Source organism: Antechinus flavipes, chromosome 4 (assembly GCF_016432865.1).
Source record: "Antechinus flavipes isolate AdamAnt ecotype Samford, QLD, Australia chromosome 4, AdamAnt_v2, whole genome shotgun sequence".
NCBI classification, from domain to species: domain Eukaryota; kingdom Metazoa; phylum Chordata; class Mammalia; order Dasyuromorphia; family Dasyuridae; genus Antechinus; species Antechinus flavipes.
Window position 1 is genome coordinate 244,385,631 of NC_067401.1, and position 25,879 is coordinate 244,411,509.

Consider the following 25,879-nt stretch of genomic DNA (forward strand, 5'->3'; position numbering starts at 1 on the left):
TGAGAGCATATTCTTGTATATTGCCTTCATGGAAAAATTCAAGTTCAGTATTGCTTGTGTATAAGTCACATAATTCTAATAGATTAATCTTAATGCATAGATTTTGTTCTAGAGCATAGGCTAAAAACAGCCTATTTTCAATAATAAACTCAGTTCCCACACATTTAAAAATTATTTTAATAGGTACATTCACCTCACGGTGTTGGAAAAATGAAATACTCTGTTGAATTAAATTAGAATACTTTTGAAGTTTAATATTTTTAATGTTTGGTTGATGCTTTTGGGCGTTTTGTATTTTTAACATTTTTCTTTTCATCCTTCCCCTTACTCCCTTTCAATAGAACTTTCCCTTGTAACAAAGTGTTCCTTAACAAAAAAATCTGTTGGGCTGACCACATTGATGCATTTCTAAAATTTATTATTATTATTATTATTATTTTACTCTTTTGAGGCAGTTGGGGTTGTGTTTTGCCCTAGATCACTGTGCATAATAACAGCTACCAAATTTTACACTTCTGAGGTCAAATTTGAAGTTGGATCTTCTTGACTTCAGGACTGGTACTTTATTCACTGTGCCATCTAGCAACCTCAGATATATTTCTTATTCTACATATTTACTAAATTTTTCTACTCAAGAGAGATTTAAGTTACTTCCTCAGTGCTATTATTGATTTTAATTCTGGAGATCTTTGTATTCTTTTTCTTTTGACATTGTTCTTGGACATTGTGTATCAATTTGTCCTCATTCTCCCTTCCATCTCCCCCCAAATTGTTTTCTTATATTATGGTTACCACATACCATATGTACCATGGTTTATTTATACATTCCTCAAGAATTTTAAATTCTCTAACAAGGCTATGTTAAAACCTTGAATGATGCTTGAAGTTAAAATACAGAGGCAGAAGATTATCCAATTTTTGGAAACATAATTTCTAGCTTTTTTGGGGGGAGGATTTATTTGCATAATTTTCATTTCTGATAAGTTTAAGAAAACTTGAAAGAGTATGGTATTATATCTTTAAGGTCTCTTTCAAGAAAGATAACAGCCCCAAGTATGTTTACCAAGTTTTGTGCAAAAGAAAAGGTTCCTGCCATCAAAGTTGTTCCTACTTACCTTACATACCAGTAGAGACCAGCATCTTTGTGTGAGACATGATTAACTCAAATCTCTGCTCAGATCACTCTAGTATATTACTTTATTTTCCCATCTTTATTCTTATTCCGTCTTCCCCAAGTTTATGTCAGTTTCCTACTTCTGCTCTAGGCCACTTCCACTTCTCTGACTCTACATATTATATTTGCAGCTAGAGTTGTGGACTCCCTTGGCTTTCTGTGGAGCTTATAAGAAGTGCTAATTTCTGAGACTCAGAACTAACTTGTTACTTGCAGGCATAGCCATAGTTATGTCTTTTTATATCTTATTATAAAAACCCCCTTGTGTCCTTCTAGAGTGACATTTGCAGACTATACAGAGTAGAAAGTATATTTGAACAATATGTGAACAGATGAAATTATCATTATCATGATTTAGCATGGATAATATTGTGGGAATGTAGATATATAGTGTTCACATTCATTCTAGGACTAAGTGTAACTCACATTAGTGTAAATAATAATAATGTTAATAGCATTTGATAAATTTGATAATAGGACATATTAAATCAGTAGTTCTTAACTTTTTTGGTGGTTGTTGTGATCCTTTTGGCAGTGTTTTCAGAATAAGATTTAAGTACATTGAATTAAAAAAATTATTGTGAAATACAATTATAAGTTTTAAAAAATGTTAATAAATCCCATTTTAAGAACTGCTTAATAAACTGGACACCTTATGAAATACAAAAACACTGCATGACAGAACAGAGTTAGAGTGGCCCAAATACATAGCTTCTATGTAAAATTATACTAAATTTCCATAAAGCAACAGCACTTAAATAATATGACATACTGTCATATAGCATGGAAGTGTAACAGCAGTAAAAGCTTATGGCATAGAAAACAAGTTATAAATACAACATAATTATAACATATATTGTAGCTATATAAAGAATCATGTATTATGTACACTCCAACAATGGACATTGGTTTTGTGGGCAATCATAAGTCCCCAAAAAGCCTGACACTTACAACATGACTTATTGGACTTTGTAGAGGGCCCAAGTCAACTGTTAATATCTATAGAACTACGAGGCTCCATTCTTGAATCTGTTTAAGGTGGTTTAACTTGGCACAGTCTTCAGTATGCATGGGTTTCTCTTCCCTGGAAAGTCTCCACAGCTAGAAAACAACTCTGGAAAAGAGATCAAAACTGCTTCTAGGTTCAGTCTCCTTACACTTATCTGAATAGCCACCACCATCATCACCACCTTAGACATGAGAAAGAATTGATTGAATTCCCTAACCTCTACAGTACCCCAAAATCAGTTTCTTACTCTGTGTAATTATCAGATATTATCTAGTTCAAGCCTCTTTATACAACTTTTAAGTGGCTGCTTCTTTTGAGTCTTCTTGCCTATCAATCCTTCCTGTTGACTAGAGAATATTATTCACTTAGCAGTCAAGGGTTGTGTTATGCTATTTTTTAGGGTCCACTCTCTGGGTATATTTTATAGTCTTGGAAAAAACAAGTTGGCTTATTTTTCAGATACTTTTACAGGTTACTTCTATATTTTTCCATTATCTTGGATAGTCACTGTACACTAAGACTTCTTAGAAGCTTTCTGTTGCCATCATTAAGATCTTGTTATTAAACTTTAGTTTAATGATATTTCTCATTTCTATTAGTGATTCTCTGAGGGGAGGCTAGGAACTAAGCTTTCTTTAGCTGATGTTTTAGTAGAAAGATGTCAGGCTCTGCATCTATTTTATTTTCTAAGGCACCACAACATATGCCAATAGACAATCAAACATGACACACAAAATGTAAGCAACTATTGTGGTAAAAAGCTTATAATAAAGCATGATCATTATTGTAGCATTTCATACATACATTAGAAACACCATGCATTTTTGCCACTGAAATTTTTGCTCCGGCCTCAGGGTCCTTAGCATGTTCATTAGTGTGTTATTAGAATGTTGAGGCATGGTGAAGGTGAAAATGCTCAAACCATGGAATGATAAATTTATATTTATATATATATATCTGTATGTATATATATAAATAAATCTTTAAATAATTTGCTTTTAGTCTCTTCCTTGGTCCCCTTCGCAGGAGAGCACAAATACATAAAATTATTCATTCTGCAGTTTCTTAGTAATAAAGAGTAGAAAAGTTTTCTGTTTCCTGGTCAGATATGCTTTTGTATTTTAGAGAAATGATCTGTCATCACTAAGATGTTACTTTTATTTTTCTTATCTTCTATACATACAAGCTCTAAGTGTTTATCAGTATTCTCCAGGTATGCTCCTTTAGTTAATAGCACTTTACCTTATAAATACCTGCTGACATTTGGGCCCCTGGAATTTGTGTCTTAATACCTTACCTCATATATGACTTGTTCTACTGCTCCCCAGTCAGCATCTTGCTTTTTAGGTTATTGTCATTCTTTATTTGAAATTGAATACACATCCTTAGGTTTAAAACTTCTCATTTACAATTCATTTTAAAGCAGAGATTTTTAAACTTTTTTTTGATGTTTTAGTAGATTGAAGTTTATGGACCCTTTCTGAAAACAATGTTTAAGTACATAAAACAAAATACATAGAAATACAAAGAAATCCAATTATATTGGAATAGTTATCAGTTATCAGAATATTTATAAAAACAATTTCACAGACTCTAAGTCAAGAACTCTATTTTGTATTTGAGACAAAGTGACTTTCAATTAGTCCTTTGATGTCAAATATAATAGGTTATGTTGAGCAAAAACTTCCTATAGATTCACCACACTACTGAATTAACTTTGCAAGTGTTCTACTATAATATATTATCTTTTTTTATTTTTGGCATGTCCTATCCAGGATTTGAGAACTTCTCAAACACAAATGAGGGAATTTTGAAAAGAATATCAACACGCTATATAGCGCACTAGTTTGTATACAACTAACTTGCTTTCCATCTCCAGATGTCAATTTTGTCCATGTACTTTGTAGCATCTTTAGACAATCTTCCTCTAAAAGGGATTGTTAAAGGTTCACTTCTACTTTTTCCTCAACAAAGAATGTAACACATGCCACTACTAATAGCTAATTTATATCCAGGTTCCTCCCTTCCTCCCTATAACATTTAACAAATAGCTCCTAACTTTATTCTCTGCCCAATTATTCACAGTGCAGAATGAGATTTTCTCAGCTGCTTTGTTCTGTCTGTGAAGTAGAGAAAACAAAAGACTTCAGAGATTAAATTTGAACATCTCACACTAAGATACCATAGACCTTAACTTCTATATTAACTCATTTTTGCATAAACAATACATATCATTGCATAGATAGCAACACATGTCCACAAGCAAACAAACTATTTTTTATCATCAAATTAGGACATTAATGTAAATTGAAGTTATAATGAAAATAACATTTCTGTTCAGAAGGGTAGTCTCAGAAAAAGAAAAAGTATTTCAAGATTTTTTTTTTCAACACTAAAATTTAACAAAAAAGCATATAAATTTCTTAAGTGAATTTAAGAATTCATGTTTACCCAGTAGGGAGCAATTTTGAATATTTCCTTGATTCTGGTCAACAGTGAGGACTATAGTGTTGTCAAAGAACAAGCATTTATTAAGTACCTACTATGTTCAAGGCAGTCTTATACTTTATGTCTCAGAGGTGAATGCACTTATTTATTTTGGACAAGACTATCAAAAAAGGCTAGAAGTGCAAAAGGCACTGCTAAATGATCGTTAGTACTGTACTTTTTAATCTTTTTTGCAGAATCATAGACTTTTTCTCAGCATAATGTCTTAGTGTTTTTTCTCACAGATGCTCCCTACCCTTTTGCAAGTCAGCAATAACTTGTTTTAGTTTCTTGGCATTCCTCTCTATCAGCTTCTCGTTTCTTATTTAATTTACAGATTTTCTGTGCAACTTCTGGATCCTGGTTCATCCAGTGAAGAAATATAGTCAGGTTTTCCAATGTATGTTCCATCTAAGATTAGATATTCTTCATTCAGTACAAGATAATGGTCAATCAGCTTCCCTTTGGAGGTAATATTGCTTGCATCATTGTCTGCAAAGTCCCAGATAATATTAATTATTATTAAAGCAACCTGATTGCATAAGTTTTACCTGTTAAAGTAGTCTTTACAAAATCAGCTTAAAGTGTTGTGCTGATTCTTTGTATTCTGAATGTAGTTATTAAACCATTCCATTGATAGAGAAAAAGCCATAACCAGTGTCCTTAAAATTTGATGTGGTATAAAGCATTCAGGTGAACTTTCTTACCAATTATGAAATTTCAATTTTATTTGAGTTTCATATGATCAAGTAACTGATTTTTTAAAAAACTTTTTATATCCATCCATATTCCTTAACAATTTCATTCATAGACCATTAATTATTTTTTATTTTAAACTGATGTAGTCCAGTTGCCATGAGGTAGTATTCTTGTCTTCTCTTGAGATGGTGATATAACTTTGAGATGAATTCTTTAGCAGTTTCTTCTTGGCTTTGGCAACTCTAACTTGATCAGTGGCAATTGTGAAGTAAAGGATTAGGAGAAACAAACACCTTTCTTCCCGGTTCTCCATTTCTTATTGGTATCCTTCAGTGAATTTAAGATCTTCCAAAGTCAAGTTAAGATTTTATACTTAACTAACATAAAATCAATTTTTTCTTTATCAAAAATGCTATGAAAAATTTAAATGTGCCAAACATTTTACTAGACATTACCAGAGTAATTACCCTTCTCAGACATCTATATTAAAACAACAAAGGGATCATTTTTTTCCTTGACAATTCCAAAGACCTAATCCCTAACATATAAAACAGACATAAAATTCTACTAAATAAAGTCTTATACTTTTTCCAGAACATCACATAGCCATCACATATGAATAGTAATAGTCATAACTCACATGAACATAGGGCTTTAAAATTTGAAAAGCTCTTAATAAACATAATTTTATTTGGCCCTAAAACTTGCTTTTAAGATAGGAATTTTTGTTTCTACATATTACAAATAAGGAATCTGAGGTTTAAGAGAGGGTGAGGGGTTTGCCTAGGGTCATACTACTGTGTTGCTAGTATCTGAGACTATATTCAAACCCACTTCTTCCTTAAAGTCCAATGCTCTAATCACTATGCAAAATTAAGTACTAATCTTTTCTATCCTCCAGCAAAAACCTAAATCCTCTCTTCTCTGCATCCCTGTTGTTCCTTCTACCCCTTCCTTTTCCTTCCAAATCTGGTGGATTAGACATTCTGTTTCTCCTCAGGAATACTTTGGTTTAATAACCAGCCAAATCTGCCCTTACAGGACATTTCAGGGACTCCTACTCCAAGAACCCCTACTCCAAGGACTTTTCTTTGAGCATTTAGAATTGTTTTCTTTCTGCCTGTTCAACTGGTTTATTTTTGAGTTGTGGATGCTGTCTCATTTTCTTTGCTAGCTTTTATGGCTATGTGTTTTATCTTAAATTCCAGTGTCATCACTGCTTCTTCACAGAATCACAGAATTTTAGAGTTTGAAAGTACTTCAATGGTCATCTATCTTCACTAGTATCTAAAAAGAAATCCTCACTACCTTGTCACATTCTTGCTTAGCCTATACTCTGTCTATATAGAACTGAAGTGTTTCTTTGGATGTTTTGTTTTTGTTTGTTTTTGGGTTTTTTTGTTTTCTTACCTTGACTCCTCTAGAGACTTTGGAGAAAGAGAGTAATATCATTGGGTGTTGAGAAACAGGAGTAAGGATGCAGAAAACAGTTCCCTATCATTTTGGAACATTGTAGTCTGTTCTTTTGGATAAGAAAATAGCAAGGACCTCATAATGGATTGGGAATAGGTGAGGGCAATATCAGAGTTGTAGGAGTGACTCATGCTAGAGGTGAATGGTTTGCATAGAGGAGCATTCATTTACACCAGGGTGTCTTACCTTGATTTTGATAGTGGGGAGGAGTTAAAATTTTTTATGCATTTAAAAGCATTAATCAGAGAAGAGGTTCACTGGCTTTATAAGGCTTGTATAAATGATCATGACTCAAAAAAGGTTAAGATCTTAATTCCTGGTTTTAGAAGACCTTTAAATACTTTATCTTGAGTGAACAGATTTATTAACTCTGGCTATAAAATGTGGCTCCTACATGAATTAATATTTCTATGAATAGATCTTATTGGGAGAGGACCTTGTATCAAAAGATAGGTACAAAAAGATACTTTGTGGAGACATCTGAGTATTCATTGATGAGTGTGCTGGATTTAGTAAGGTGTGACTTCCATCTTGTATAAGGGACATGGAACTAAGAAGAAATATAAGCACAGAACCAGTGTTTGGGGTACCAAAATTTTAGAGTATAATAAAGGGAAACGAATAAGGATGAGGAACAGTTAAGTTTCTTGGAAAAGGAACACCATAAATTAATGCAACTTATAGGACGATAGGCTTGTGGTTAGATCTTTGTTAACAAAGACTACATCCTAATTTTTAAGTGGATGTGGTGGTAATGTAATACTTATATGAAGACAAATCCAAAATTTTAAATCATAAACTTTGATTGGGAATGTATCAGACTTAACGATAATAATAATAATAAAAAAAAGGAGTGAATAAATGAACAAAATCCACTATAAAGGAGACTTTAATATTTGTTTCTCAAAACTGAACATATTTCAGATTTCTGAAACTGGACAAACAGATCTAAAGTGTATTGGGGGAAAAATTGGCAGGCCTTTGGGAAATTTTGAATTGGAATATTAAAGTATATGCACAATTTCAACGTTACATGTTATCTTTATGAAATTTTATCATATCCTCTAAGTCATATAAAAAATAAAAACATAAAAAAGACAAAAATCACAACCAATCTTTAAAGACCAATGAAATTAGGAATCATAAACAAATTGGTATCTTTGTTTTCTCTCTTATTTGACAGGTGGGAAAAAATATAATACTTCAAGAAGGGATGTTTTAGAAGATATTCACAATGCTTAGATGGAATAAAGGAGGCTTTTGATTATTGTAGAAAATAAATGCTCATGGGTCTGAATAAATTGATACATTAAAAAATTGTAGTGAATACTAAGTAACACTGTAATAACATTATAAACCTAATGGGGCAAAGAAGTCATAGAAATCAAATAATTACAAATGAGCTTATAATAAAATAATTTATAGAATGTAAGTGCAGTTTTCAAGAAAAATGAAATTTCATTAAAAAAAAGGAAACATTGAAAAGAAAGAATAATTAAGGATTTAGCATACAATTAAGACATTTAACAGTTGAACAAATTCCAGAGTAAGCAGAAAATTTGCAGAAAGGTGATATAAAATTAGAAGTAAACCCCCAAAATCCATTCCATTGGTAGGCACTAAGACAGTTTTTTTTTTAAAGATTCCCCAAAATTTATAAATCATTAATTAAAGAAAAATTAAATTTCCAAAATAAAAAATGACCCAGAAAGAAAAAATTAAAAGAACTATCAGAAACCATTCTGCTCAATTATGTTTTTAAAAAACCTAAAAATTTAAAAGAAATGGCAATCTATAGAAATATAAAATTTCCAAATTTGTCAATTCAAGAAATAGATTTTTTCCCCCAGAGGCAATTGTAGTTAAGTGACTTAACCAGAGTTCACACAGCTAGGAAGTATTAAGTGTCTGGGACCAGATTTGAACTCAGGTTGTCCTGACTTCAGGGCTGGTGCTCTTATCCACTGTGCCACTTAGTTGCCCCAAGAAATAGATTTTTTTCATTCAATTCCATGCTGTATAAGTAATCCTTAAAGGAATTATCTGGGCCAGAAAAATTTGCAAATGAACTCTTTCAAATGATCAAAGAACAATTGACTTTTTTTTTTTTTTTAACAAAAGTATGTCTGAGTACTAAGGAAAGAAGATATTTTGTAATGAAATATTGTTTTATAAGAAATAATGAGTGGGCTGATTTCAGAAAAGCCTAGAAAAACTTCTATGAACTGGTGCTGAATGAAATGTGAGCAGAGTCAGAAGAACATTGTATACAATAATAGTAATATTATTTGATGATCAACTATGATAGACTTGGCTCTTCTCAGCAATATAGTGATCCAAGACAATTTCAATAGACTTGGGCATTAAAAAAAAAAACCCACCATCTTCTTCAAGAGAGAGAACTATGTAGACTGAATATGAATTGAAGCATACTATTTTCGCCTTTTTGTTTGTTTCTTCGTTTGCTTTTTTTCTTGTATTTTTTCATTTTATTCTTATTTTTCTCTTACTCAGGACTAATAGGAAAATATGTGTAATATGATTGTACATATATATTTATACATTTGTAAATCTATACCAGATTGTTTGCTATCGTGAAGAGGAACTGTAAGTGTAAGGATAGGAGAGAGAAAAAAAGAATTGTAATTCAAAATCTTAGAAAAATGAAACTTCATTGATGTTCAGGTGTTGGTTCTAAATGGTAAAGAATGGGTTATTGATACTGAAGAGAAGAATAAGCCTGAAGGCCTCGATAACAAAGATGTCCTAGTGGAAGAAATATATCAAGATTGGTGTGAGAAATCTTCAAACATGTGAAATAATGAGGAAGGAGTAAATGGGACCAGGTGAAAATTTCTCAAAAAGTCTATGAGATGGAGTGGGTCAGACCTTAGGCCTAAGTTTCAGGACGTCATGTGATCCCTGTTCTCAGAGGGCTGTAGGGCAGAAAAGATCAGACCCTAGGAAATTATGTGTCCCACAGGAATTAGACAGCATTGCTGACCATTGGTCAATGGTTATTTTTTTTTTCAATCCATCCAATGAACCCAAGCCTTTTGCTATTTAACCAATTCAACATTTCCAGCTCATTGGGCCAGACACAAGCTGGGAGATGGGAGCTGAAAGACTGTGTGTTTGCTCAGCTGGTGTGTTTGGACCTCTCCTTGCAAGGACTGAACAAATGTTTCCTGTTTGTATCTGAAGATGCCTCTGAGTAGTCATTTTGGGTAAGGGGGTCTAGCACCTGATCCACACACAATCACCAGCACACTGATAGATATTTAAAATTTCTGGTTCAAAGTTTTCTAAATTGCAAAAATGAAAGAGTCTAGACAGAAGATTATTGTTCAATTTGAAATCTATAATATTGTGATTCTCTATGTAAATTGCCTTATTAAATCAATCATTCAGTAAGCATTTTATTAAGCAGTTAATATGTTCCATTGCACTGAGAATACCAAAAAAGCCAAGTCAAATGTATTGCTCTCTGCAACAGACTTATAGCAATTTCATCTCAGAAAGAAAACTTTTAAAACTTTTCCTTTTAGGCACTGAGAATACAAAAAAAGCTAAGCCAAATATATTGCTCTCTGCAACAGACTTACAGCAATTTCATCTCAGAAAGAAAACTTTTAAAACTTTTCCTTATCTGATTACCTTTTAATATTTTCACAAGGAAATACAAAACATATTACCAGAGGAGTCATAGAATCATACATTGAGTAATAAAAGCACTTAAGTATCTCAGTCTAATCCTCATCATTTTAGTTTCCTCAGAGGGAATTCATTAACAAGCACTTATTAAGTTCTTATTATGTGCTAAATTCTGCTAAATCCAGAAGCTCACATTTAAATGGGAAACATATTTAAACATGGTGGTGGGAGGGCAGGAGGGAATGAAACAGGGACAAAAAGTGACATACAGAGGTAGAAAGAAGAGGCAAAAAGACAGGAGAGAGAGAGAGAGATGAGAGACTGAGAATGAGAATAAGGCATCTAGAGTTAGAGGAAAATGAACCAAGAAAGGCCTCCTGCCAAAAAAAAAAAAAAAATGGGAAGAGTTAATTCTTCAAGGATGCCAGAAGAGCCAAGAGGGTAAAAAAGAAGGTGGAAGAGTATTCCAAGTTTGGGGTGGGTCCAGATAAGAGGGGAAAGATAGCTGGTAAGGACATCTCCCAGCATTGTGTCTGGCCTAATGAGCTGGAAATGTTGAATTGGTTAAATAGCAAAAGGCTTGGGTTCATTGGATGGATTGAAAAAGAAATAACCATTGACCAATGGTTAGCAATGCTGTCTAATTCCTGTGGGACACATAATTTCCTAGGGTCTAACTTTCTGCCCTACAGCACTCTGAGAACATCCTGAAACTTAGGCCTAGGATCTGACCCACTCCATCTCATAGACTTTTTGAGAAATTTTTCACCTGGTCCCGTTTACTCCCTCCTCATTATTTCACATGTTTGAAGATTTCTCACACCCATCTTTGATATATTTCTTCCAATAGGACATCTTTGTTATCTAGCCTTCAGGCTTGTTCTTCTCTTCAGGATCAATAACCCATTCTTTACCATTTAGAACCAATATGTGCACATCAATGGAAGCTTCCAGGAATCATTTTAGCTAAGAAATGTTTAACTATTCTAGTGATTAAGTGCATAAGCAAGCTGGTGACAGGATATTGCTGCTTAAAGCAATGAGAAGGAATCAGAGACCCCACTTCCACAGACTTCCACTGTCTGTCTTGGAAACCCAGTCATCACAGACAAACAGATTGGCATCTAATCTGCAGTGTTATTTATGGAACTGTCATGGTCCTGGTGGCCATTATCCCACCATTCCCATCTCAAGCAGTCCAGACCCAGATTCACTTGGGAAAAGGAACAAAGGTTTCATCTTCTAGAGGTGCTTCAAGCTGATAAGGGATGCAGATATGGCCATACCTAGTGGGGTCCAGACTGAGGAGGGGAGACACATGATTTGTAGGTGGGGCAGTAGCATCCAGTGCTAAATATCATAATCAGATATCAGGTGATTTCAAGTTGAACAAGTAATTAGAAATTCATGACTTGGAGTCTGGAAAAAAACAACTCACAAAAAATGCAAGGATTAAATATAAGCAAAAGAAAAAGAATAATCAAAAGTGGAGTTAATTTGGGGGTTACTGGGGATGTAACCTGGAATTCCATTACTGGGGAGGAGAAGATGGGTTATCATGTATGTCTTTTGTTCAGACAGCTTTTCCTAGAATACCAAAGCCAATTCCCCCCCCCCCCCCCCCCCCCCCCAAGTCCTGCTTTTGTTTCCTCAAAGGAATAAAGGCAATGGGTGGAACATTGTGGCCTTAAGTAAGTATGGTTTCCTTTAGCAAAATGTCTAGAGTTTTTTTTTTTTGCAGTCCTTTCAGAATTTACTTGCCTGGGAACTATACAAGAGAAAACAGGGTTGGGGAATTAAAGGTGCCATGGACAGGGATAAACATGAAGTAGCACAGGCAGCTGAATCTGCAAGCCTGTTTTCCTTGACCAGAACTGAATCCTTCTTCCTTTATAAAGCATAACAGAAACCTCTCTAGGTTCATGGACATCTTGCAGTAATTGTTCTCCTGCATACTTAGTGGGGGAATGTTTGGTTGTCAAAATAAGTAAATCCTCTTTCTTTTCATATAACCACCATGATCATACAAAACATAAAAAACGAATTTGAAGTCATATTAGATGTTTATCTTCATTTCTTTCCCCAATTCTAAATTTTTGATATAGACAAAAATGATCCAAACCTGGTGGGGAGCGGGAATCTCCAAAGATTGGCCTGGGATGAGCTTAGGAGCATCCTCAATTACAAGGTCTTTGGCAGCTACTGCTAAGGTCTAGGGGGAGGGTCACCCTAAAAAAACATGTTTCTTTGAGAAGCAAGAAGTCTGGGATTGAGGCCTAGGAGCTCCGCCTTCCATCAATATATAGTGTAAAAGGTAGGGCTAAGGTGGGAGAGAGGTCATTTTAGCTTTCAAGGTCTTAAAAACCTTGCCTGAACTGATAAGATTGTCTTTTTCTTCTCCAAGTGAGCAAAAGGGAAGTGGGAGGTTGCCCAATTGGGCTTTCAGACAAAGAAACTCTCAGGAAGCAAGAAAGTTAAGGATTTTATGACAGCAGCCACAGAAGCCTCCAGGCTGGGATATAGATCAAGATACTATCTATGGACTTGTATTGTGCCTCTTCTGTGTCTTCTATTGACCACTTGCTTTGATTACAGAAATTTGCTATAAGAGGAGAAAAACAGAGACATGATTATAATATAATCAGTCAAAACTGATTTTTAGGGGCCTCAATCTGAGAGCAGATACGTGACAGAATAAAATGTCTTTAGCTCTGATAACTAATCATGCAGTAACAATTCCACTTCAGCCAGACTCAGGAATAATCACGTAGGAAGCAAAGAAACAGAATTGGGAAACTGAAGGTTCCCACATTAAGCAGAGGCAGAACTGGGAAACTGAAGGTTCCCATATTAAGCAGAGGCTAAGGTTGTCCTGCCAGCTCTTGCCCAGACAAGACATCCACTTGTGACATGTCATTCAGGAAGGCTTCCTTCTGAGTAATTTATGGCATTTCTCTGGAATGACATATTACTGACTTAATGATCCATCAGGCAATTAAATCCAAATTCAAGACTCAAAACTATGAGTTACAGTCCCAAGAAATTTCATGTCAATAGCAAGTTTCATCAATCAGGGGTTTCCGGTCTATCAAAACAAAACAAAAATCTTACCAACCATTGTACATTACCTGTCAAATGTACCTGTAAAACACAGTCAAAAGTAGTGCAGGGATATGTGGTTAAAATTCAGCTCTAGATACCTCAAGAAAGCTATATCATATTTTTTTTATATTCATTAAACAAGGAGACCATTATGCACTTAAATAAATATTAGATAATTTGCTGAATGGGTTTTGAAATAACCACTTTGACAGAATTTGCAATTAACCAGAAATCTAACAAATTTTCTTGCATTGCTAAGTGGTAGAATCTTTGGGGGGTAGGGTAGGGGACATTCATTTATTAATACCATGTAAATAAAAGCTTTAAAGAAAAGCCATTAATGTTAAAGTATTATTTTATATAACCAGCAGGAGGGGGAGAGGGGAGCTCCCATGAGGGGATATGTTCTCTCACATCTCAAGAAAAAGCCACACCCCAGTAGGGCAAGAGTGGGTTAAATCTTCACCTTTCCAAATTTACAGATCTTTCCCTTTCCTTTTCCCTTTCCCTCACTCTTTTTGGTATCTCTCCCAAATTAACCGTAATTCTTTTCCTACTTCTCCTCTGAGCTAACTTTTTTAGGGTGCTAAGTCCCTTTCAGGATTTAGTCTGCCAGCTAAAAGCATGCCCCCAACCTCAGAGGGTGTTTCCTTTCTCCTGGCAAATGGCAAGTTCCATTATGAGTTTGCCCCTTTCCATAATAAATATGCCAAAGACAATGGCCAAATGCGAATTCCTCACATGACTGAACCCTATCATCACCTGGTGTCTACATAACCCATATAATTCCTAATAGTTTTAGGTTATAGTATTATGAAAATAACCCCAAATAATGAGTAATTTCATAGTTTTCATAAGTGATAGCCAATGCAAAAATGAAGAGGAATCTCATGTAATTTATAGTTGTTTCCAATTTTAACATACCTACTAAATAAAAAGCTATTTTTAGAAAATCAATATTTTACCTTCCACTAGATGTTCCATCAATTGCTTTTACAAATCAATCATTCTTGTCCCTTGTTTTTAAAATCATCTTAAAAAAACCTTTTAAGATTCACAATATAGCTAATACCTAAATAACTTCAGACAAAATTTCATAAAACTTACACATAGTCCAGCAGAGCTGACAGAATTTTAGAGCATAACTCATAATTTTTACAAATTACCCAATATCCATTTTAGAAAGCAACATACTTCATATAATTCAGGCATACAAACACGTGGCCCTCTAAGATAAGCTACCAGAACTTTGTTTTAACAACATTTTTTTTTTAACTTAAAATCAAAGATTTAAATTTCCAGTAGTAATGTTCCACTATTTGCACACCCATTTCTAAGATCATGTACTTAAAATGAACAAACTCGAAATTCTAGCACATACCATTTAATTGTGATTATCTCATATAATTGTAATAGCAAGAGATTCATCATATAAAACCTACAACTCATCTTGATATCTAAAGAGATAGCCTTAAGTTCAACATTCCTGATGTAAAAGCCAATCATTATTTTCTTTGATTGACATCAGCTTTCTTTGTTCTCTTTTACCTGACCACCTCAACTCCCCCATTCAGAGCTGCATATTCTGAGGTGTCCAGGCTTTAAAAATGTAAACCTGATACAGATAAGGTTTTTGCTTTCTCTCTCTTTTTTTTGCCCCCCCTCTGGGAGTCAGAAAAAGCTTGCAGCGGTCTAGGCTATGCTGCCAAATTTTAAAAGCAGCCTAGCACTTTTCTGTTTTTCCCAAAGTTCCCATACTCTTAAATCTTCTGTTAATAGTGAAAAGAGATTACAATTTATGTAAAACTGCCTTTATTATCATATCTCTAATAACAAATTTAACTGAGCTGATTGAGCATATTTTCTTTCTTTTCTCCCCTGTGCTCCTTTATCTTATGTACTATCCTCCTCATGGAGGCCTTAAGTTAGTTGAATTTGCTTCCAGATTACAGACACACAAAATTCATTTATCTTAACATTGATATTGTATGTTAATCACATCTAAAGACCCATATGAAGTTACCATATATGAAGCAATTAAATCCAATAAAGTAGTTAACATTCATATATAGCATTTATTTTATGCTAAGCATTTTTGCAATCTTGAAATGACCAATTGCCAAACTCCCCAGTCATTATTCTCAAAAATTAGCTAACTTTCTCTGTTGCCCCCAGCTTAGCTAGAGCTGAGGTCTACAGGGAAAAGTCAGGTTTTTTTTTTGTTTTTGTTTTTTGAACAAAATCTAGCTCATAGAACAGATGTGATACAGACATTCTGCACAAAGACACAGACACAGACAAAAACTACAAGGAAGAGGACCATTCCTTCCCCACATACAAAACAGCAATATCTTATCAAGTACTCCAGTTTGTATTCAGATGCTTCTCTTCAGGTCCATATTCCACAGAGTGGGAGGCTTGGGTCGGATCTCAAGAATAATTAGGGAAAATCCCTGGTGCTTGTCTTGAATCAGAACCACAGCCATGTCTCTGGGAAGTCACAGATCCTGAATGAGCCCCCATAAACTATGTGGAACAGGTGCTAGATCCTCTTACTTAAACTTAGAGGCATCTTTAGATACAAAGAGGAAGCATTTATTCAGTCCTTGCAAGGAGAGGTCCAAACACAGTAGTTGACCTGACACAGAGCCTTTAAATTCCCATGTCCCAGCATTGTGCCTCGCCTGGTGAGCCAAAAATGTTGAATAGGTGAAATAGCAGAGGATTTTCGTTCATTGGATGGATTGAAAAGGAAGAATCCATTGACGAATGGTCAGCAGTGATGTCTACTTCCTGTGAGATTTCCTGAAGCTTAGACCTAGGGTCTGACCTTTTCTGCCCTCCAGCCTTCTGAAAACAGATCATGTGACTTCCTGAAACTTAGGCCTAGAGCCTGATGTTTTCTGCCCTATAGCCTTCTGAGATTAAAGATCACATGACTTCCTGAAATTTAGGCCTAGTGTTTGACCCACTCCATCTCATAGACTTTTTGAGAAATCTTCACCTCATCCCATTCACTTGTATTGATAGTAAGAGTAGCAGATCATATTTAAACTTGACTCTAAATCTTGTTCTCTCCACTGTACCACTCTGCTTCCCCTTGAATTATAGTTAATTCTTATTAATGTGAATATAGACTTGCTTATTCACTATTAATATGCTAAGATGGATTTTACTCTCTTACCAGCTCAACTACCCCAACTTACCTCAGCTTCCAAAAGGAGCATTACTTATTGTATATATATTTTTCTGTGAATTTCCAAATGTTTGTTGTTATTTTTATTACCTTATTCATTAACTTTTATGCCTATAATTGCATTGCAGTCACAACATTGTCGATCTGAAGCTGTTGGTACTAGTTCTGGTGACATCTTAAAGACTTATGTAAGACGCAACAAGATTGGAAACTTCAGAACTTTGAAAGGGAACTCAATGGGTCTTAATATGTTGAGCAACAACAAGAAACTGAGGTATAACTTCCCAAATTTATATAGTATTTATCAATCATAAAGATGAAAAACATTGAAAGCATTTATTCGATTTCTTTTGGAGCCTCATGCATAGCATTTACCATCTATATCTGTATTCATCAGATTAAATTAATTTATCTTAAAAATAGTCTTGTGAATAAGACTAAAAATCCAACAGTTTTTGACAGATTATTTCCAGTTAATATTTAACACTCATATTCATTATTTAATAAATGTTTGCACATCACCAAACGATGGGAAATTATAAATTTAAAACTGCCATAATGAACTGATTTAATTGGAGTATATTTCATCACAACTCCTGTAGAAATATTTAAACTTTGTTACAGCAGAAGTTCTCTTTACTTAGCTTTTCAAGGAAAAATTGGTGAAGAAAGGTAAAAGGTATGAAGTTGATCCCATTGTATAATTTGTCTTTTTCCTAATGCTTGGGAATGAAGTGAATCAAAGTTTGTATATATAGAAATTTCTTCATGGAGTATTGCAGTCATATTGCTGAGCCTCAATAAGCTGCTACTACTCTGATTTAGGCTAACTTGTCTTGGAATTTATTAAAACAAGGGTTCTTAAATAATGGTTCTTAGTAAGATTTAAATCAAGGAACAGTTCTAAAGCATTTAAAAAAAGGTCATTGAATAAGATAGTGTGATATTGAATTAATGTATAAATATATTTCAAAGTATTGGAGGCCACAGTTTGGTATTCCTTATTATAATGTTTTTTCATCAATATAGTTTATTTGCTCTATTGAACATTAGTTCTTGTTTTGCTGAATCTCTACAGTGAAAATGCAAAAAATATTTCACTATGTTCTGGGACCATAGTGCATGGTAGACGTTTTCATCATGCTAATGCGCAGATACCAGTAGTAAAAACTGCAGCACAAAGGTAAGGATTATGTTTATTTCTTTTTGTTTTTATTTTTTCCCTTAAATTTAATAAACAAGGTTTAATGATAGTCATTTATTATTTTTCCTTTAAAAATGCACACATTTTCCTATATGAAATGTCCTTGTCTCATGTAAATGGGTAATGAATATTTAGGAAATAATAAAAATAAAATCTTGCATTTAAGCATTTTCATTTATATCTGCTTATAAAAAATGTTTAAACTTAATTGTAGAATAAACAAGAAAGAACAGGTATTTTGTGATCCCTAGGAAAAATGTATATCCTTCTATAGGAACCATTTTCATTTATTGATGTTTTAAAGATTATATTTTTTGTGTTTGTTTTTTTATACACATTTTTCTGACCACATTTTCTATGATTTTCCTATAAAGTAAATATTGAAATTAATCTTACAATTGGAAGGCAGAAATATTTGATTTTTCTTTTACTACATAAAATGTCTTCAATAAAATTTCTGTGAAGTATTTTTAATATTTAAAAAAAATTTAGCTTTAGGATTTCCAAATTATGATGAGAATGTAAAATAATTTAACTACTCATGAGGCCCTACTTTATGTAGATGATATAATTCTTGTCTATTAAATCATAATGAACCATTCTACAAAGGCTTTATGAGAATAGACTGTAACAAGATCATTTTCTTTTTTTATGACTGAGACAATTTTTTTTAAGCAAAAGCATTTGCTGTTTTAAGAGAGATTCTTTTTATCCCTAGTGAATATAATTAAAATATGAATACTGTGTTCCTTATGTTTATGAATATTTGTGTATTTATTTTGAACATGTAATATGATTATATCACAGGCTAACATGTTTTTGGTTAGGTAAATTATTCTGCCTTTTAGCACTTACATTAGATCAATTTTGTTATTCTCATTAATCTTGAAAACACAGCTTGAATCTTGGAAACTGAAATTAAGATAGAAAGGAATGTTCTGTGTTGATCATTAAAAGTTTTCAAAAGCTTCTATTTAGAGATATAGGGTGTTCCTTTTTCCAATTTAATCAGAAATGCTTCATATCTTCTGCTATATTCCAATTTTATTTCATTTTATGGAATTTCAGAAAAGTAGGTTTATTATGGGTTAAATAAAATAAAATTAAATCTTAGGTGAAATTTGATATTCTTGGCTGATAATCTTTCAGAAATACTTATATAATGACTTTCTAAAACATTATTAAAAATTAATATTTTTTTGAGTCCCACAATCATGCTTCCTCATGATCACTATTGAAATTAGCTTGACTTACAAAAGAAAGGTCACCTTACAACTGTCTGGCTTTTGGAATCCATCTTTTTATCATTTCTGAAAAGGATGGCTTAAATCAAATCATTCCTTTTCTTTTTTCTCTCCATTTATCACTGGATAGTACCCACTTTGTGTATTACATGTGGTAAATTGTAATTTTATATATATATGTAAAGAAATATATAAAAATGCCACCTAGTATAGTTATATTATGTTACTTTTTAGAGGGAAATGTAAACTTATTTTAATAATTGCCTCAATAATTATATCAAGGATCTGTGATTTTGTCAGTGGAGTACCAAGGCAGATTGGAACCCTTCTGTAATTTAATAAATTTGATTATTATTTCTGCCAATGTATCTTAACAACTCTTTAGCCCACTCCCATTACTTCTTTTCCATTTCCCATCTGTCTCCACACACACACACACACTTAAGAGTTAGAATGACTAGAATTTTTAAAATGCAATTTGTGTTAGAATTACCCTTCAGTGAAGGTCTGAATGATACCTTTTTTATATTATGCAGTAATTCATATAAGGGACATCCAGATCTAGTTGCTAATAATTCCAACTTTGCTTCTAAGTGTTCCTTTTTTATAAACAGTTATGTATGTTAGTAGCAAAATATTATAACACATGATAACTAAATTGAACTAAACTGCATGAAAAATAATTGATATGTATTTGAAAGTATTTCAAAAAGAAATCATATTTAAAACCTTTTAAAAAAGGAAATTAGCACTAACAGATGCAAGGCATCATTTTTTTTTTTTTTGGATTTAGAATTTATTTCCACCTACAAGACACATTTCAGATATCTACTTTGGCGATTATGTTAACTAAAAATATTGAACTTAAGGTTGCAGGGCAGGCTCTGCAGAGACTTTTCAGTTATAAGGTCTTATGCCAGGACTCTTGATTACTGGCACAAATGAACCCTTGTTGCATAATATCTAGTGTAGGAATAGCAAGCACTTAGTCTTAACTTTGTTCAAGGGATTGCTTTTCCTTCCTAAATCACTTGAAACTATCATTTAAGGAAGATGCTTATAACATCTTTCTTTTAACTGTATTTTCCCCTTTTTTTCATGTCCCTTTGGGGCAGATGATAGATACAGCCTGACTTTTAAGATATAATTTTTTCTCTGTTAAAAGTGCCAACAATATGCTTTTCATTTTAAATAGATATGAAGGCACTTGTTTATTTTAAAGTGATTAATGAGAATAAACATAAACAAGGCAATTTAGATATAATTTTTATTAACATTAAAAAATTCAAATTCCCCTCTTAAGAATTTTTCTTTTAGTACGAATTTAATTTACCTTTAAAATGGTTCAGTCAGCATATACACAACTCTAGACTTTTTATGATACTCAGGAGTAAAAGTAGGAGTAGTAGCATGGAAAAATGTATTTTTGAAATTAATCTAAATTGTTAGGTTTATTGCTAATTTTTCAATACTGATTTCAGGTGATGCAAAAGAAGGAAATGGCATATAACTAAATGTTGGATGAGGAGAAAATGTAGTGGTATTATTTTTGTTACAGACAATATTTATAGTATTGCTAAGAATGAAATAATATCCACTAGGATCTTAATTCTTTTTGTTTTGATTCTGATTGAACAAAAGCATAGGTTCTGTTAAATTCTTAGTGCGTTTAAATTTTTTATTTTTTAAAACATGCTAATACTAAAAATATCCTTAGAAAATCTGATTTTAGTAATAGTTCGTGCTTGGTTTTCTTCTCACTATTTAGTATGCAAGCTCCTTGAGGACAGTAACCTTAAGGTAACATTTTTTAAAAAAATTACTGTTCTGGTACCATGGCTTAAAAAGCCTTTGTTTTCGGTAGCAAGAAGTTAAAGAAAACAAAAATAAATGCATGCGCCATTTTGGGTGCTTTCCTTCCTGTATCTTTGGTTTATTTCCTTGGGAGGAACAGGAACTCTATTACATATTTCCTCCCTCATAAATGAGTACAGGAACATAATAGTAATAGCTAGTAGACTATATTTCTGCTATTTGTTTTCAACTTCCCATTTGTGGAAACTTAAGAGAATTTATATATGTAAAAAGGTTAGAGAGTTGGTCTTGGATATGGGGAGAACTGATTTCAAGTTTTTCTCTGACAGATACTGGCTTTGTGATATGGCATAGTCACTTAACCTCTCAGTTCCCTTTTCCATTTGTATCCCTAGCACTTAGCATGGTGCTTTGCATCCAGTAAGCTTAATTCTTTCATTCATTCATTTCCTAGGTAATTTAAGAGTAGGGGAAGTTCCTTATTGGTAGCTCCCTACAATGATAAAATCACAGTTCCAGTAAAAAAAAAATTACATATATATGAAATGTTATTTGCTAATATTACTCTTGGCCCATGTTTTGCATTCTGAAAGCTAAAAGAAGTCAGATTTAGGTTAATTTTAATGAAAATTAATTGTTTTCCCCTTAGAAACAAACATCCATCATTATTTTTCTATATATTCTAAATGTTCCTTTTAAGAGTTAACTATATAAAAAGAGAAATCACCAAGTCCCTTTCCTTCTCTCTTACTTTTATTCTCTGTATTTGAACGATTATAGAAACTAATGCCAACAAGTTGTAGGTTTTAAAAAGCTTTTTTTTTTTTAATCTTCGAAGGAACTTTTGAAAATTCAATTATAGGAAGTCTTTCCTAATAGAAGGAATAGTGCAGTATATATGTGCAGCACAAATTACATACATACACACATGATTCAGATTTTGAGGCATTTCTTGGTTTAATTTTATTCTAGAAATATTCTTGTACATGGGCAAACAATCATCATTCATTTTGTATGATTATAGGATCAAAGCCTACTTTTGATTCAACAATAAAGGACAGTTTTACTGAGCAAAAGCTACTACAAAACTTTCAAAATTCTTCTAAAATAGCATATAAATTATTTAAGATTTGAAGGTTAAACAAATATTTTTCATATCATTGTAGTTCTTTCTTCCAATAATATAGACCAAGTAAGATTATTTAAACTTAACATTAATAGATTTAAATTGCTTGTTACTTTAAATTCATCATTTTGGATTTAATATTATGTGAACATTGACATGATTTTAAACTTGGCATATAACAAATATGTAGTATCTTTATTTTTTAAAATGATCAGATAGTAATTTTTGCATTATTGATTATGATAACAAACACTACAATGATATACCAACAAGTGAGGTTTTACCTCTTACATCTTTTTCTTTTTCATGTTTTAAGCAATCTGGATCAAAAAGAAAGGTAAGCTTAATATTGATGAATTAGAACATGGGAATAACAATAATATATAAACAAATTGATTATCATCTGGTTCTGAAAAAAATCATCTAAGTCAAGAGCCAGCATTATAACCTACACATTACTTATTAAAATGAAATAGTATAAACAGGACTTCAGTTTTGTGTAGTGGTATTTCATTATAATGCATGGAGACACATTTTCATGTGCAAACATTATATTTATGATGGTATTATAGTTTTTCAGTATTAAGTCAGTATAGCATAAATCTAGAGTATTCTATTGTTATTCATTGGTAACATTAACTGACTTTAGAATAATGGAGGGGGGAAATCAAGTTAACATTATTCCTGAAAATACATTTTATTCCTATATTTGGCATCCACCTAAAAGAGCAAAGTTCAATGACTGGAGTAATTTGTTATAGAACATAATATTCCTTCATAATATGAGAAAATTGTTTTTGAAAGCCATAAAGAAAAGTAATGTAATTCATAAAATGAAATATTGAATGTGGAGGAACTAAGTTGGTAAGAATGCTTATTGCTTTACAATATTTCATTAACTAAACATTTTAAGTTTTATAAGTTTTTATTCTGTTTTAAAAGGAAGTAAAGCTAAAATACCAGTTAGATTTTTCAAAACCTTATCATTAAATGAGTGATGCTAAATCACTCAAAAGGTATATTTGTAAACATATCCTGATTATTAAGTTTCTATAAAAGGGGAAGTATAGAATAAGACCATCAAAAGAAACTGCAGCTTAAAATATAATTTAACAATGTTGAAACATCTGTAATTCAAATGACCTTAATTCCAGTTCTTAAATATTTAAAAATGTGCTTATTTCTTAAATATAACTTTTTGCCAAATATTTTCTGGGAAATTTTGCCAAATATGTATCATTATTCTTTTTGAGATTTTGATGTATTTTTCCTTTTCTAATTTTAGACAGAAAGACAAATTATTTTTAAGAAACAAAATTATTTAAATTCACTATACTTACCACAGATTTTATTTCATTGTAGCTAGTAATAGTTTATAGCCGATGAAATTTTGGGCTCATTAAAGTACATATGGGCATATATAACTATTTATATTTTTACTGGTACATGAACATCTTCTGGGTTAAAATTGGTGCAGGTTAAACTATTACTAAATTTTTAGTTCCTTTCACACCTTTTATTATTTTGAAATAGAATTTCTGAAGCATTTTGTTAAGGTTTATCCCAGAAAAAATAAAAATCCTAAATTGAACATAAATCAGCAATTTAGTGACTTTATTATAGAACAAGATGCTTATTTGTCATTTCTTTTACACCTTTGTATTTAATACCAGAATTCCTCTGGACTTTAATAGTATTATTTAGAATCATCTTTTTATTGATGTTTGGATAATAATGAAAGCTCTTTATTTCAAGCCATTTTCCCAAACATTTGAATTCATTTGGTTAAGATGTATATTCTCCAAATCCAGTGACAGATTAACTTAATCACTATCTAGTCACAAGTTTTTAAAACTGAAATACTGCAAAGGGATAAATTTGTTAGATTTTCCTCCATTTGTTTAAAAAAAAAATTAGCACATTTAGATGAAATATGATTTGTTTCAGAATCTTTTACAAAATACAATTTTTGACAATTTCTGGAGTTGGCAAAAAAAGGTGTGGGTGTATGAGAGAGAGGAAAGTTTTTTTCTCTACAGTTGTCATGTCCAGAGTTATCCTAGGAAAGGTAGGGTGTGAACCAATCAGAGAGTGGGGGAAATAGGTCCCATATCACCCTCCCTGCAAAAGCCAGTCCTGTGACTTGTATCCTTAACAACTATACTATACCCTTATCTCCCAATACAACTTCATTTGGCTCTCTCCTGCTGTGGTGCAAACACCATACTTCCCTCTCTTTTGAGAGTGACTGGACCATTTACTGAGTAGATAGTAGTAGATACTCACTTTTTACTCTGAGGTGAGACAGAATGAGTTGTACGTCTTACCCTCTTGATCTCCTTTTCTCCTCCCCTCCCGCAAATTCTGTCCTTCCCAAACTTCCCTTTTATTTTGGAGGGGGTACCTTTATCTTTCTAAAAAGATTCACAACTTAATGTCAACTTTCTCTTTTCCTACTTTTCCTTTTATAGCTATTCAGAGGACTTATCTTAAGTTTTTGCCTTTACAATATCTCTTGTAACTTTCTCCTGTCTATTCTAACAATTTCTACCTTAGGTCAGACCTTCATTACTTATACTGAATTACAACTTCGTAGTTGTTCTCCCAGCCTCAAGTCTGTATTCAACACTAGTCTATACTTCACATAACTGCCAGTGTAATTTCCACAATTTATGAGGTCTGAACTCTTCATTCTCTTCTACTCAGTAAGCTCCTATGGCCACTCATTGACTTTTTATTCAAGGATTATTTCATCTTCAGCTCATCCTTTTTGTAGTGTATGTGTAGTATAGTAGCTCATATATATAATTTGTAAATAAATAGACATACATAGATTCAGTGCTCAAAATTTTTTACTAATGGGGAGTGGTCCATGGTTTTTAAAAAGTTTATAGAGACATTGCTTTAAAGAATCCTATGTCTGTTAATTTTCATATATATATATAGCTGCTTGTTAAATTGACTAAGGAGTTTTTAGATTCAACTGTATCTTGATAAACCCAATTTCAAATCTAAAGACTTAGATGGGCCTAGAAATTAAGAATATTTTAACTGATTTGGTACTAGAACCACTTGATTTTTTTTTTCTTTTCTTTGAGAATGAAGGATCTTTTATAGTTGCTGAATCTTAAATAATGATTATTGAATTTTGTTTTTTGACCATTAGATTTTGGTTGCCTGTTCAAAGAATTATAATTTTTTCTAGCCGGTTGAGCCCAGCTTTCACCTCATTTGAAGGTATCTTAATAGGATGTGGCAATAGGTGAAATAGAAATTAAATTGAAAGAATTTAGAAATGTTATAATAACTTATTGTTAATGAATGTATATAGATAGGTGGAAAAGATTGATTCCTTATTTATTCCTAGTCTTACCTAAAAATAAAAACTTTTAGTAAAAATTGTTAAACTTCTAGTTTAACCTGAACTCTTTTTTTGAAGCAAATGAAGTGATTTCTGTACTTTAAAAAAAAAAAAAATTAGAGAAGAACATTGCCTAACAATGTGGCATCTATAATATTTACTCCAAAAATGAGAATGAATTGAGGTTGTATATGGGGGAATTTTTTTTTCCTGAGGCAATTGGGGGTTAAGTGACTTGCCCAGGATCACACACAGCCAGGAAATGTTAAGTGTCTGAGGCCAGATTTGAACTGATGTCCTCCTGACTAAAGGGCTGGTGCTCTATCCACTACACC

At 32.6% G+C, this 25,879-nt stretch overlaps 1 protein-coding gene across 5 annotated transcripts in view; it reads left to right on the plus strand.

Annotated features, from left to right (window-relative positions):
• Window positions 1–25,879, plus strand: part of SENP6 (SUMO specific peptidase 6) — a 137,173-nt gene that overhangs the window by 54,214 nt on the left and 57,080 nt on the right. Inside the window, exons 1-4 of one of the 5 annotated variants that reach the window (XM_051997286.1) lie at window positions 5,053–5,140; window positions 16,923–17,068; window positions 17,873–17,977; window positions 22,500–22,520. The exons of 2 other annotated variants lie outside the window; for them this stretch is intronic. In XM_051997286.1, coding sequence (XP_051853246.1) covers window positions 17,031–17,068; window positions 17,873–17,977; window positions 22,500–22,520 — 164 coding nt within the window. In that variant the 5' untranslated portion in view covers window positions 5,053–5,140; window positions 16,923–17,030. Of the gene's footprint in view, window positions 1–5,052; window positions 5,141–16,922; window positions 17,069–17,872; window positions 17,978–22,499; window positions 22,521–25,879 lie in introns of those variants that run through there. 2 more of the 5 variants (XM_051997284.1, XM_051997285.1) reach the window with 2 other exon arrangements.